Source organism: Leucopleurus acutus, assembly GCF_964270905.1.
Source record: "Leucopleurus acutus genome assembly, chromosome: 3".
NCBI lineage: Eukaryota > Metazoa > Chordata > Mammalia > Artiodactyla > Delphinidae > Leucopleurus > Leucopleurus acutus.
The window spans coordinates 163,160,946-163,176,296 of record NC_139145.1 but is presented as its reverse complement, the minus strand read 5'-3'; the positions used below and the strand labels follow the sequence as shown (position 1 = coordinate 163,176,296).

General features: G+C 43.4%; 1 protein-coding gene across 1 annotated transcript in view; it reads left to right on the top strand.

Annotated features, from left to right (window-relative positions):
* Positions 1 to 2,553: 2,553 nt before the first annotated feature.
* FBXL7 (F-box and leucine rich repeat protein 7) overlaps positions 2,554 to 15,351 on the top strand; it is a 419,359-nt gene continuing 406,561 nt past the window's right edge. The window contains exon 1 of the mRNA XM_082836181.1: positions 2,554 to 2,616. Within this exon, the coding sequence (XP_082692307.1) occupies positions 2,580 to 2,616 (37 nt within the window). The 5' untranslated portion in view covers positions 2,554 to 2,579. The remainder of the gene's footprint in view (positions 2,617 to 15,351) is intronic.

Below are 15,351 nucleotides of genomic sequence, written 5' to 3'. Positions count from 1 at the left end.
AGTTATTTTTTTCTATTTTTGTTTTATACTGGAATTTCTTAAACTGGATTGTCTCTGTTCCCTTTTACGGCAGGCAATAGAACCTTGAAAATCTTTAGAGACTTTAATTTCAAAGGAGATATATGTGGTTAGTCTCTACAATTTACTTTTCACTGTTACCTTTGCTTTGATGTTAAAGGTCCCGGAAGGTGACTCAACCAAAAGGGGAGACAGTGACTCCAAGCTGAATAATGGCCAGGTCAAGAGAAGTAGGGGAGTGGGGAGGAGAGGGCCTGAGAACCTGAAGCCATGTGGCACTTACCACGCAGGTGACTTTAGACATTTGAACTGTTGGAGCTTCAGTTTCTTCTCTGATCACTTTCCTGATCTGTAGACGTCACAAGAGCGATTGAGAGGATCAGGGAGATAAAAGCCTATAAAGAAGCAAGTTGTCAACTCAATACCAAATATCAAGATGAGCGTCCATCGTTCCACTACTTTACAGTGGGTTAATCTTCAACTAAGTCTCCAAAGAATGATCTGATCCAGGGTTAGATCCAGGGCAAGTCCCTACATGGTGATGGAAAATCACAAGGACCAGGTGAGCCGGGACCCACTTTGGATGAAGATAATATAGACATCTGTTCATTTCTAGCTTGAGTTTATATTTTCAGGTGGAGTCTCTGAAAACCCATTTAACTCTTCCACATTTTTGACACCCTTACTTCCTATACAGGGCCCGTAACACAAGTTTTTAATTTAACTCAACAGATATGGGAAACATATTATTGGCCAGGCAGTGTGCTAGATTATATATATGAAAAGATGAATTGAAATACAGCTCTTAATCTCTTTGAACTGGGACAGTTGAAGTGTTATCGGTACAACACCAAACTATTTAATCCTGTGCTTGAAAATAGATGAATTCATTATTTTTCTTTCAATATATGATCTCTCCGGAACAATAAATCTAGATTGCTAAATTTGGAAACATGATATTTTAGCTTATCTTTAAGAAAGAAGATTGTATTAAGTTAAAGGAAATTACCTAAATAGAATCTACAGAAGGTCGTCACTGACAATTTCTGCATGTGGTCGCAAGTCTTTTAAGAAGAAGGTAATTACAAAATTCCTGGATCTCCATTCAGGTATCATAAATGCTTATATATACATACATACATACATACATATATGTATCACTATATAAGTTTAACTTAAAACATCTAACACGTATAAGGAGAAATCGCGCTGTGTGCTTGCTTCCGTACAAAGTAATTTGTGCAGTGAATGCCCGGTCTTCACTAAGATGCAATGTTACAAAAATCTAGGTATTTACACGGAAAGGGAATAAAACATTAAGAAGAATTTCCTTTTTCCATTTAAAGGAGGGAACACCAAAGGGCCATTTTAAGACTCTACAAGTGCCATATAAAATCTCCAGAAGAAGTTGTAATATATTAAACAAAGGTTAACACCAACCACTAGAAGAAGAAGAAGAAAAAAAAAAAACATAGAAACGGGGAGAAAATACACTTCCTGGCTCGGAAGCTCTTAAAACTTCTGAGCCAGGAAACCTTCCGCACCGGGGCGGGGAATCTCTTTGGCTCTGCAGTGACTCCCTGCTAAGCTCCCCTCAAGTTTTCCCTCCCTCGCGTCCCCATTCCCCGCCTCAGTCCCAAACGTGGGAGCCGCAGGAGGATACCAGCACGCCTACCTGGAGTTGTCAGACAGAATCAGCCTCTGATGCGTGTTGATTTTAAATGCCACCACACCTAAAATAGGCCATATCTGCAGGCAAACCCAAGGGATTTCAAACGACGCCCGGAAGCTCATCTTACTAACTAGGGGCCCAACCGGTAAAAGAACAATAGTAAAATAGAGCCAAGAGCGTGTTCCTTCGCTCGAAGCGATTCGCTGGTGGCGCGCAGGGCCTGCGCGGAGCCTGAGGCTGGAAGCCGGAGCCCCGAAAAGGCGCGCTGCCCCTTTAAAAGGCCGCGCATCTCCGGGCCGGCCTTCCTCCCCGGGTCTCCAGCTGTGATTGACGCTGGGCGGCGAGAGGAGGCGCCTGGCGCTAACAAAAGTCCGGCCCTTGGGCGAGCGGCGCCGGGCCGCGAGTCTCTGCTCGCTCCGGGCACCCGCAACAAGTGGCCGCCGCGCCCTCCCTGGGGAAGCCGCGGGTGCGCAGGGGCGCCCGGAGGAAGCGGCGGAGCCCGGGAGCCCCGGCCGCCCGCGCGGCTCAGCGTCCACCGCAGGGGGATCGGGGCGGGCGGATGGGGACCCGGCGGCGGCGGCGCGGCGAGCCTCTGGGCGGCCCCGGGGCGCGGGCTCTCCGCGGCGCTGCGCCCGCCGGCCCCGAACGCGGATTTTAAGGGCGGCGGCCGCCCCCCGGCCCCACCCGGCGCAGTCGGGGGTGCCAGGAGGGGACGGAGCGCCCCCTCCCACCGGAGTGCGGGGGCCGCCCCCGTCCGGAGATCGGCCCCGGAGCGTGGGGTATGCGCAGCTAAAGGTCCCGTCGGGCGGGCTTTCCTCTGGCGGAGCGCGCAGGCGGTGCGCCCCACCTATGGAGTGTCCAGGGAGACGGCGGGCATGACGGCGGCAGGATGGGCGCGAACAATGGCAAACAGTACGGCAGTGAGGGTGAGTGGGCCGCCAGTCCTCACAACTCCCCAGTCGCGCCCCCCTCCCTTCCCTCGCCCTCCCGTCTGGGAAGGAAGATTCTCGCACGCTGCCGGGGCGCATCCCCATTTGGCACCCTGTCTGGGCCGTCACCTTCCCTTTTGGCTCTGAGTACTTCGGCGCCCCGCGGATGCTTTCCCACCGCGGGGGTCTCTCTAAGCAACTTCCCAGGTTGCCTTTGGGACGGCTCGAGTTGCATTTCTGTCTGTTTCTGAAACCATGTGCCTCAGTTTCCCTTCCCTGGGCATCTGGGGTTTCGGATGATGGTTTGGCAGAGGGCGGAAGACGTTTTTGAAAAACAACGCAGTGAAAATTTTCCCAGGCCTTTGTGCACCATTCCCCGGGACTCTCCTGTAGCAGGAAAAACTTCTGGAAGAAGTTAAGTTTCCATTCTCTGCTCACTGCCCCCGAGCTGACAGCTTCGTAAAACTGACCACCTAGGGGCCGTGTGAGGCGAGGAGTGGCGGGGGGCTTTGTCTGGGCTCTCTCGGGGCTCGAGACGGGCAGAGGACCATCTGTTACGTGGGGCTGGAAATTGCACAGAAATATTGCCTGTCAAGTGGGAACTTGGAAGTTGGGGAAACTTTAAACTCCACCTACTCCTAAAAGGATGATGGATATGTGGGTTGGCTTCTCCCTCGCCCCTCCCCGCCCTTTGCATAGAGCCGTAGTGTTGTAACCCGGTTGATTAACTGCATGCCCCTCATATGCATACGGCAAAGGCATTTCCCGCAGTTCAGTAGTTAGGAAGGTTTGTCTTTTCGTGAACTTGGCTGGAGGGGAGTGGAAGAGACAGGGTCGGTTTTACAGCCCGCCCCCAGAGGACCGGCGGTTAGAAACGGGGTCCAGCGCCTGAAGACTGGTAGGAATGCAGAATGGCTCTTCAGCCTGTGGTGTTAGGGAAACTCCTATCATCCTCTTTAAAACTTTGAGCTGTGGCCACAGAATGTGGATGCCTCTCCCCATGTTTGCGTCTGTGTTCCTTCTCAGCAGCTTTGTGGAATTACAGCAGAAACCGACCCTAAAAAACCGTATCCACAAGAACCTTTTGTTTAAATCATTCTTTTCCAGAGCATCATGTTTTGAATTCCACATATATATATGAAATATATATATTTCCTTATTCTGGGCAGTTATGTGAAAGAGATTTTTTTTCCTGACAGTTTCTTTTTAAAAAAGTTAAAAGGTGGTCTTTTTAGAGAGCAACCGTGAAATTATGCCAAAAAAGATTAATGGAGAATCTTGGCCACCCCCCAAAACTTCTTGAAGTTAATGTTTTAAAAAATTTTGGAAAAATGAAAGATTAAGCCTCCTTACTCTGAGTTATTAAAGAAGCTTTCGGGGAGTGAAGTGTGTGCCTGTCAGTTCTGGGTGTGCATACGTTATGCTATTTGAACACTGGTGGGGGGAATGGACACCCCAAGAGGAACACAGGGTCACTGCTCTGTGTTCTTCAGCAAAACCCCTCACACTCTTCCTATTCCTATGCAACTTGTTCTTAGATCCCAGCGTTCTTGCATTGTACAGTGTGTGGTGTATGACTACTTCCTGTCTGAACAGTGGAGTTTTCAACCCTTGGGAGAGAAAAGGAGAGACAGAGAACTAATGTTCTCCAGCTGTTATCCGTAAATGCTACCTCTGCATTTTCACTTCAGCTGAAGTGAAATTTTACTGGGATCTGATTTAGATACACTGTGGACTTTTTATAGGAAAAATCTCTTGGGCTCAGCTGATTTAAGGGGACCAAAAGGAAGCTTTGGGAGGTAACTGAGTTTTGGCTGGAGGGACACGTTGTGTTCAGCGTTCATCAGCTCTCTTCAAGTGCATCACCATTCCTCTGTGATAGGTGTGGGGGAACATAGAGAAATCGAATAACAAGAGCTTTTCAAAAATCTTTTCTCCCCCCAGTTACACCGGGCCTCTCCTAATATGTGTCATTATAATATATGTAATGTATTATATGGTTATAATATATGTGGTTGGGTATGGTCAGCCTTATTACATGGTGCTATTGGATGGTAAAATCTATGCAGATAAGCCTTTTGGAATTTGGTGTGTTAGTGCCACACCAAATCCTTATCTAAATCTTTCTTATCTAAAATGTCAACTTTCAAAGAAAGTGAAAGCAACCCCTAGACACCGTATTTCTATTATCAAAGCAGACTGAGAATTAAGAGAGTTTCATAGATTTAGAGCAATTTAGGTGTGGTGTATTTCAAATTATCAACAAATGCATATCCACAGAATGGCTCAGTGAGAGATCCCCCAACTATAAAACATCGGTGTTTGTGTATACTTAAAAAAACTGTAACTTCAGTATATTTTACTTACTAGTGGAGCTGACACCATGTAAATGGCCCTGAAAGTTTACAGATATTGTTGTGAATTATTAGAACTTTCAAAACTTCAGTATTTCATCTGTAATCTCACTTTCTCCTGCTCCTGGAAAATATCTTTTTTATTAAAAAAAAAAAAATTCCCAAGACTTACCTTAGCAGGTGCAATGGGACAGAGGCTTCCTACTTCTGCATCATTCCAGGCCCCGCAGCAGCAGTATCACCTGGGAGCTTGTCAGAAACTGAATCTGAACTACTTATCACATGCGTGTTAAAAGCTCCAGGCAGTTCTGATATAGGATGCAAAGCACTGATTTGAGAGTCTAGAAATTTGATTCCAGCTTCAACTTAGCTACTGTGACCTTGCTCAGTTGTCCCCAAATCTTAAGGTCTTTCTTCTATAGAGTGAGGAGAGAATTTTTTTTTTATTGGCTTTATTTGTCATGCTCATCCTTGTGCATGCAGTCCTTCATTTTAGTTTGCTCTTATAATGCCTGAATGGACCACTTAACAGAGATTTGCCTTGGGAAGACATGTTATAATAAATAGGGAAGTTAAGGCTATTACTGCCCTGAAATCAGTAGATGCCCCAATCCCTTTGTTATCCCCTTTACCCTCATCTCTATCTTCCTTACTTATTCCCACTTCCTCTCTTAACTCAATCAGTCTCTGCTTTTTTCTGCTGAGATTAAAGTTATGTGTTTATCAATATTGGGTGTTTCCAGTGTTTTGTTTTCCTAAATACTTAGTGAATGTTCAGGTTAATGATTTAGTTCTCAGCCTTTAGGCAGACTTGGATTTCGCTCCAGGAAAAGGTTGCCACACCACTGCCGATGTTCAGCTTTCTAGAAATATAAGCGCATGTCTGTATGATTAGTATGTTCCGGTAAACTCTCATTATGGAGGGCTGATTTTTTCTCTTTGTCTTCTTTCATAAAATTTAAGTTACAGCCCATGTGTAGAAATCTGGAGAATAAGCTGAGGTGATTCAAAGCCATTAGAACCATTAGCTTTGACTCCAGTTAAACTAAATAAACAAATCTCTCTGTTCAAGTAGTGAGAGAGGAGCTGCTTTTCCTGCCTTTTAAGGTTTCCAGCCTCACCCTCACTTACTCAGTGGTTTCGTTGTTATGTTTATTCTACTCCAGCAGGGCTGAGTCTGTCGTCCTTGCACTGTTAACAGCTCCTTTGTAAAATCCTGCCTGTCGTTGAATTGGAGCTGCTGAGGCCTTGTGATGGGGCTTGACCTTGGTAGCTCTGCTGCTCTATCAACGCCCCGAGTCCCTTTTCACCATCTCAGATCTGTGCTTCTCAGATATGTTGCCTGGGAGCATAAATCATCACCAATCCATCACCACTTCGGGAAGCGTATCTTGAAAGAATAATAACGATGGCAAGTAACATTTATTGAATGCTTACTTTGTCCAAGCCTGATCCTGAGCCCTTCGTGGACGCTGACTCTTGTTGTTACCGAGTCCAAGCTCACTCTGCTCGCTGCACGACAGGCCGATAAATCGGGAGACGAGTTATTGAGGCAAGGAATGGCAACTTTATTCGGAAAGCCGGGCGTCCAAGAAGATGGCAGACTAGGTTCCCAGAGTACCATCTTATGGGGTCTGTGTGCTAGTTTCTTTTATAGAACAGAGAAGGGGAGGAGGTGAGGAAGTAAAATAAAAAGGCGGTAAGTCTTGCAAAACACCTCCTGGTTTGGCCAGCCTCAGGGAGGGGATGTGTTACTTTCTTCTTTCTTGCAGCAATCCACAGGTGGGCAGAATGTTTCCCTGTGAACTGAACAAAGGCACTTTAGTTTAACATTTAGGCAGAGGGGCAGGCTTCCCTGAGGGAGGCCATTAGGTATGCCAATAGCTATAGACAACATCTTTTTAGTGATTATAGTAACAAAAAGCAACTGGAGAGCAAAGGTTAAAGTAAAAGAAACAGATCCAACATGGTGTCAGATTTTGTTCTTCCCTGTTACAATGTAATTCTCATGACAATCCTGATCCTATGGGGCAGGTGTTCCTATGTCTCCATTCTACTGATGAGGAAACAGAGGTGCAGAGAGGATGATCATTTTCCCAAGATCCTACAGGTAGCGTAGGTGGAATTGGGACTCAGGGCCAAGTCTGTCTAAGCCCAGAGTTACTTATTCATTCTTTCATTCAACCAATATATGTTGACTTCTTATTTCCTACCATGTACCAGGAACTCCTCTAGATTCTTGGAATACAACAGTAAACAGATAAAGATCCTGTCCTGGTCAATCTTACCTTCATCTGTGTGCATGTGTCCATGTGTGTTGGGAGGGAGGTGAAATGGAACAGTTAACACGTGTGCACACAGGCACAGTCATTTAGTAAACCACATGGTAAGTTCTAAGGGGCCAAGGCTCTGCATAAAGAAAATTGTCAAATTAAGACTGATGGGGGGACTTCCCTGGTGGTCCAGTGGTTAAGACTTTGCCTTCCAACGCAGGGGGTGCCGGTTTCATCCCTGGTTGGGGAGCTAAGATCCCATATGCCTCCTGGCCCAAAAAACTAAAACATAAAAAACAGAAGCAATATTGTAACAAGTTCAATAAAGACTTTAAAAAAATGGTCCACATCTAAAAAATCTTAAAAAAAAAGACTGATGGGAGTTGAGAAGAGAAGGGTGTGGCAATTTTAATTAGAGTAGTCACTGTGGGCCTTATGGAAAAACTGGCATTTAGACTGAAACTTAAAAGAAGTGAGGGACTAAGCCCTGAGGATCCATGTAGCATGTTGACTGTTCCTTTCAACCACTGTGTTCTACCAAAGTGAATACTCTTTATGCTGGAGGGCTTGCATCATCATTTTATGCAAGTGTAAAAGTGTAACATCATCAGTCTTCTGTAAGTAGTCAGCTAGAGTGGAACAGAGTCAGTCTGGCTACTGGGCATATTTTTTGCCTAGAGTCTTTACAAATATGTTTTATCCAATGGTATTTTAGCAGATGGTTTGTGACTGCTTTTGCAGGGAGGGGAGGGGGAGCCTAGGAAATGCCCTTCATTCTGCAACCAGTAGATGTTGCCTGACTTACTGGATGTGTGACTGCTCACCCGAAGATCTCTCCAAAGGTCTCTGTAATTCTTAGATGGATGTAGCTCTTTATCTTTTGCCTCCAGTAAATAAATTCATTCTGATGAAAATCAGAAGATATATGATAGTGATTCCACTGTTTGGCACAAATCAAAGCATTAGGGAAGCTATCAGTACCATTTTTGGTCTGACAGTGTTTTCAGAGATTTGAGGAATCTTTTTGCATATTTAAAACAGAGAAAGAGAAGAGAGGTAACTTTTCGTTCTCCTTAAGAATCAACTCACCTCAACTTTGTGTCAGCTCTCTCTGCCCTTTGAAACAGAATGAATTCTGGGTAGATTGAGTAATTGCTAATCACTTTTACCCTTAGCCCTTATTGAGTGGTGTGTCTGGAAGTTGATTAGACTACTTGGCTTAGCTCTTTGATTGAGGGAAACTCCTAGATATCACGCACCATGGCATTTGGAATGTAGTAAAGTACATGACAGTATCTTGAGTAAAATCTAGAGTGAATTAATTCTCTGAATAATGAAGAAGGGGATAGATGAAGTTTAGAAACTTAATACCTCAAAAAATAATATTTGAAGAGCTGTCATGATGAAGGTTAAATTTCAGAGTGCTGAGCAAAGACCAAGATATGTAAGTTACTAGCACGTAGGTAGATTTGACTCAGTCTGAGGAAGAGCTAATGATGAGAGCTGCCCACATCTGAGACTGGCTGCCTAATGAGGAAGTGAGTCCTCGCACGTGGGAAGGGGGATCACAGGAAAGATTGTTGTGCTTGAGATTTCTGCATCAGCTAAGGGGTCTACTATAGGACCCTACAGCAAGATCCCTAGCAAACAATTTGCCATGTGCAGTTATTTACTTATTTTTTTAATTGAAGTATGATTGATTTACAATGTTGTGTTAGTTTCAGGTGTACAGAAAAGTGATTCAATTATACATATATACATATCTATTTTTTTCAGATTCTTTTCCATTATAGGTTATTACAGAATAGTTCCCTGTGCTCTACAAAACAGTTCCCTGTGCTCTGCGGTAGGTCCTTGTTGGTTATCTATTTTATATATAGTAGTGTGTATATGTTAATCCCCAATTCCTAATTTATCCCTCCCCCCTTTCCCATTTGGTGACCATAAATTTGTTTTCTGTGTCTGTGGGTTGCAGTTATGTTTGATGAAGTGTTATTGTTTGATTTGAACTCATATTGCTACTTCCCCCCCTTAATACGTTTCTGTCCTTGTACTTGTTGAAAAGTACTATCCCCACTTCCTCTAGGTTCATTTTCTCTCTCTGTTACATGTATGTGTTTATGTCTTTTTAGATATATTTAGATATTAATTGGAAAATCAACTGATTTAATTTGTTTCCCTGCCTTCGGTGGTACGTAATCTCCTGAACCAAAAATGGGGTTTGATAAATGACATGTCCTATTTTCAGTGCAGTAATGGATACGGACTCTACCTACTGTGCCTTTTATTATGACCCTAAAACATGTAGATCTCCTGAAGTTGAAGCAAGACCCTGAATTGTGCTTGTGTTGACTATCTTGAATTAATGTTTTAACTTTGTTGATAAGACTTAATTGGCATCATTGGTTAGTGACATCTGATCAGAAGCTACAAATTGACTAGAACCTCACAAAGACAGCATCTTTCTCAAGGAGCCCTGACTCCTTTTTGTTCAGCACCATGTCTTCTGTGCATGAGCTAGACAGGCAGTTCTGCCACGGGGTGATAAAGTCCATATCTGCTGAACTTTCCCAGAATGTAGCTTTTTTTGGGTTTTGGTTACAGAAATTTAGACCTCTTCTTCCATCTACTCACTGCGTTAAATCTCTAGATAGAATAAGACTTTTGCTTTAAGGAAGTTCAGTATCTAACTGAAAAGCTAGGCAGGGAGGCCAGTGATTTCAGAACAAGATGATAAATGCTGATTCACAGAGGGACCCTACTTTTCCGACGTGCTAAGTGTGAATGTAAGCGATAAGTGGGAAGTGGGCATAAGACTAGAGCAGCTCTAAATAATGACAGCACTGGACCATATCTGCAACTCCCCAAACATCTAAAGGATGGACATATTTTCTAAAACGATGACAACAATAACAACATATACACACCACTATATATAAAATAGATAACCGATAAGGACCTCCTATATATAGCACAGGGAACTATACTCAATATTTTGTAATAACCTATAAGGGAAGAGAATCTGAAGAAGAATATATATACATACACATTATATAATTATATGCATATAAATTTTATATATATATATATATAAAACTGAATCACAGTGCTGTATGCCTGAAACTAACACGATATTATACATCAGCTATACTTCAATTAAAAAAAGAAAACAGGTACATTGGAGGGGGAGTCGCTTACACTCTTGGGAGAAACTAAATCTTTTGTTAGGAGTCTTTCCCTAATTGTTCCCGAAAATCTTCATGTTACGTTTCGGATATCGTTTATTCCATGGGAAGTGGTTCTTGTGGGATCTGTAAGCGAGGACCTTGGAAGGCTTCACTGGAGGGGCAGGACCTGACCAGCCTAGGTCCTCGCCACACCTGTACCCTGCAACCAAGGGGAATGGGAGCCTGCAGGCAGATGCTTCTTAAGCGTGCTAGTTCATACCCCAGAGACGTACAACTTTCAGACTTCTGACATGACTGATCATGAACCATCTCTGAATTTTCCTGAGTAATGAAATCTAAACACGGGGTCACCATTCTCCCCGTTCCCTGGGTGAAGGAGTGTCAACTTTGTCTGGAGCCGTAAATCTTTATTCGGTTGTGCATTAGATATGCTCACTCTATCAATCCCTATTTAACTTCTAAACCAGTAACAAAATGAAAAACAGTTGTTAACACCGCACAAACTCATAATTGTAACTTTAGAAGCCTTGAGCCACGTGTAGAAATGTTATTAAAACATTTTTTTTGTTTGCTACCCTTTCTGTGGTAAATTCCTGTGCTGCATTTTCCAAGCAGATGTAGCAGTGGAAAGAGAATCAGAATTTCTAGAGAAAAATTTCAGGAATTTTTCTTCTGCTCACAGATTGACCTTCTGGCTGCGAGTCACCCACTTTTTGGCAAGGCGGAGAAGTCAGGAAAAGGCTCCTTGCATGTGCAGTTGAACCTTTGACCCGATGGAGTACTCGAATTGAATCTCAGGAGCCTCTGGGTTAGGTCCAAGTCTAAGGCCAGGTCTTCCACGGTGCAGCTGTCGGAGGTGGCTCAGACCCCAGGGAGAGGAAGAACATGTATGAGACTGAGGGTGGAGCGGAAGAAACATAAATAAGAGGAGAGGGAAGAAGAGGAGAAATTCAGAGAGAATTGGTGTTAGGGCACTGATTGCCCTCTACCGTAAAGAATGGAATCACTGTTCTACTAAGTGCTCTTTTCTTACAAATATCTTAGCTCGGGCTTCCCTGGTGACGCAGTGGTTGAGAGTCCGCCTGCCGATGCGGGGAACACGGGTTCGTGCCCCGGTCCGGGAAGATCCCACATGCCGCGGAGCCTGCGCGTCCGGAGCCTGTGCTCCGCAACGGGAGAGGCCACAACAGTGAGAGGCCCGCGTACCGCAAAAAAAAAAAAAAACAAAAATCTTAGCACAAGGAACAAAAACAATTACTAATAGTTACTCGGTAGGCTTGGATGTTGCCAAGTTTACTGTATTTTCGGTCATTTCAGTAATAGTAACAATTACTGAGCACTTAGTAGATGCTACTTCCCTCTCCGAGCATGTTACACACACTCATTCCTGTAGTTCAAGACAGCGAGGGATGCGGGCACAGATCATCCCATTTTGCAGTTGCCAACACAGGAGCTTCGAGGCAAGGCGGACTGACTGCCCAGGGCACAGAGCTGGTGAGTGGTCCAGTCCGGTCTGAAATCCCTGTGGCTGTGCTAGCTTTTGTGCCCCTCTCCGCTGTGCCCCTGACCCCCTCCTGCCTGGGCATGTCAGTGGCAGCCAGCCTCTTTCCTGATCTTTGTTTTGTTTGTGTGTTTCAAAGGATTTCAGTGACTGCGAAGTAGCCCCTTAAAAGTGAAAGTGACAGTTTTATGTATGGATGAGGTGAGCAAAAATGAAAGACATCTTTGGAAGGAGACTTTCAACTCACTTTACCTGGCTCTCCCAAGGGCCAGTTAACTGCTCATTAGGCACCAATCTGCTGACAAATTGGCAGGCTGACGAGTGTCTCTGAGAATGGCAGCCTGTAAAATAATTAGCATATTCTAGAGTCTTCAGAGCGCCTAGTAGAGCTGGGAGGCTGTCCCACTTCGCCCCAGAGTGTTAGCAAATTATCTTGGTGCCGGGATAGCTTTTGACCTGGGACGGCCACCTGCTCACAAACAAAAGCTAACGGAGGACTGAAAGAGGTGTTCACATTTTCCTTCCTAAGTAGTTTATAAGTTATATCTTGTATTTTCCTCTGGTTTCAAAAGTATGGATTTGAAACAGCTATTATGTGGGGAATTATTCCAATATGTATTTGTACTTGCCTTTATCTTTGCTAGCCCCTGGGAGACTTCTCCATGCGTATGTCTAGGAAATTGCTTTGGAAACTATAAAGCATTTCAGAAATTAATCTCATTTATCATCACAGGGACTGTGGGAGGGGTGTCTGCCATGATCCCCAGTTTGTAGATGAGGAAACTGAGGCCTTGGCAGGTTAAATGATTTGCCTTGATTTTACAGTTGAGAATAGATGGGGTCATTCCGATTCTAAATTTAGTACACTTTCTATCATAATATGGCTTCCCTTAAAATGCTACAAGATAAAATAATATAATCATGCTAGGGTATTATCACCAGGCATCTGTGACAATATTTTAAATTGCTTGCACCCAAGGATGAAAGTAGGGGTCTGCAAGCATCCATCCTGTCCTTTAATTGCTTTTGGAGCTCTAGTATTGATAGAAGCAGAGAAGCCTGCTCCCCCTTGGGCGTCTCAGGCCACAGAGCTGTGCCACTGCTCAGGGGAGCAGCCTTGCAGTGGTAAGATTATGATAATGAGAATGCAGAGTGAATTGTTAGATAAATATTCAGGACAAGATGGCCTTGTTTGTTAGGGTGTCACTTGCTAGCTGATAAAACTCAGCTGGGGCTGTGAGGGGTGTTTTCCTTCTGAAAGCTTCTGCTCTAGATGCGTAGAGAACGTTGCTTTACTTTTGGGAGCATCAGAGAATCAACTCTAAAATTGGGGCCAATCAAGCATCGCTGGAGTCATTGTTTTCAGTCTTCTGGTTTCCTTTGCTGTTGAAGAACCGCATTGTTCAGAGGTCTTTGGAAGTGTTTAAGTCCTGGACAAGCCCTTTAGGATGAGCTGCTATCAGAGGTCACTGAGGTTCTGATGTTGTTGTGATAGAAATCCACACTCATTTAGCCTTTAACTGCTTTGCCTTCCATTCATTGTCCTCTGGTTTACTGTCTGCTTTTTTGTTTTTTTCTGTTTCTTGTTCCTTTGTATTTATTTATTGCTCATCCTACCACATGCTTACCCGACATGACTCTAACCCTGTTCACGTGTTAGGTCCTTAATATATTTTTGTTAAACAAATACGTGAGGATGAATCTGTAGCCATGATCTTTATTGGATCTAAAAAAGCCTATGAAAACCCTATCATATTTTCAGTGAACTTTTCTTAGACTTGAACATTTTACTCTTAAAAGAAAGTTTTTCTGGGCATGTTTTCTTCTGAGGATATTCTAACTTGGACTTTTATTTTGAACACTGTGGATCTATCTTATGGATGAAAATAGCTTGTGTACTTAAGGAAAAATGAAATATGTAGTTTTCAGCATTGCTGAAAACAATTGCAGAAGACGTTTCAACTTCACTGATTTACAGTATTGTGGACTTAATTCTTTTCAATGAGGAAAATGAAATATGTATTTTTCAGCATTGCTGAAAACAATTGCAGAAGACATTTCAACTTCACTGATGTACAGTATTGTGGACTTAACTATTTTCAATGGGTATTGAGTAGAATGCTGCTGTCTATTTTTTATTGCAGATTGTATTGTTTGGTAATATTTGTTTCAGCTGCTTTGGAAATTGAGCTTACGTGACAATTTAAGTAAATCAATCTAGAAAGCATTTAAAAATTGATCTCTAATAAATTACTCCTTTGGCTCTGTTCTCTTCTCTGGATTAAAGGGTTATAGCATTATGAATCCTTTTAAATTTATATAGTCATCTACTTCATGCTGGGGGCTCTGCATCTTTATTTTTCTCCTTTTTATTATGCAAAATATAAAAGTTATTAGATGTGTCTGGTATGATTGGAATGGTTTCTAGTAGGTCTTTTGTTCCTGGCTTCCCTCCTTACTAAAATCAGAAGTGAAATAATCAATTTCGGAAAAAAAGAAAAACATTATTGAGCTGTAGTGTGTGTATATGTGTATACATGCACGAGATTATTTAAATAACCCTTTTCTATAAATTCAGCAAAATCCATTATTCCTCACATCTGTTTTTTTTCTCACATCTGTTTTTTTCTGTAAATGAAGAGAAATATGTAACCTATAAGGAATTAAAAAATACAATTAAAATTAAAGTGCCTTTTTTTTTTTTTTTTAATGGTACGCGGGCCTCTCCCTGCTGTGGCCTCTCCCGCCGCGGAGCACAGGCTCCGGACGCGCAGGCCCAGCGGCCATGGCTCACGGGCCCAGCCGCTCCGCGGCATGTGGAATCTTCCCGGATCGGGGCACGAACCCATGTCCCCTGCATCGGCAGGCGGACTCCCAACCACTGCGCCACCAGGGAAGCCCCGTTGTTTTTTTTAATAGTATGTTTTCTGTTAGAGGAGCAGCTTTAGACAAAGGGTCACCGTAAGAATCAAACTACAGAAGAATCAAATAGTCCAACACACGAGCTTTCTGAGATGAAACTTGGGATAGAGGTGTCTGTAGTTTATGAACAGACTTGAAATGGTTCTGTGACATGATATCCGCTTGGAACTGTACGTTGTAGTTTGTTGGTTTCCCTGACAATGTGTTCAGCTCAGAGGAGTGGCTATAATCTCTGTTGGTGAGAACTGTACTCTGCACGGCACTGAGCCTGGTTGACGTTTGTTCTGAAGTACCAGAGCGTAAATTCAGATTCACAGGCAGCATTCATACCCTCATTTTTGTCTTTTGTTTTTTTGGGTTTTTTTTTGTCTTTTGGTTTTTGATTTTAAAGATCAACAGTTGCTCCGTTGGTTGGAAAGATTTACGTAGCCCCGCTTGGACAGTGTATATTGCGGAGACTACTATGAAAAGAAATTTCAAGACATGACATTTCT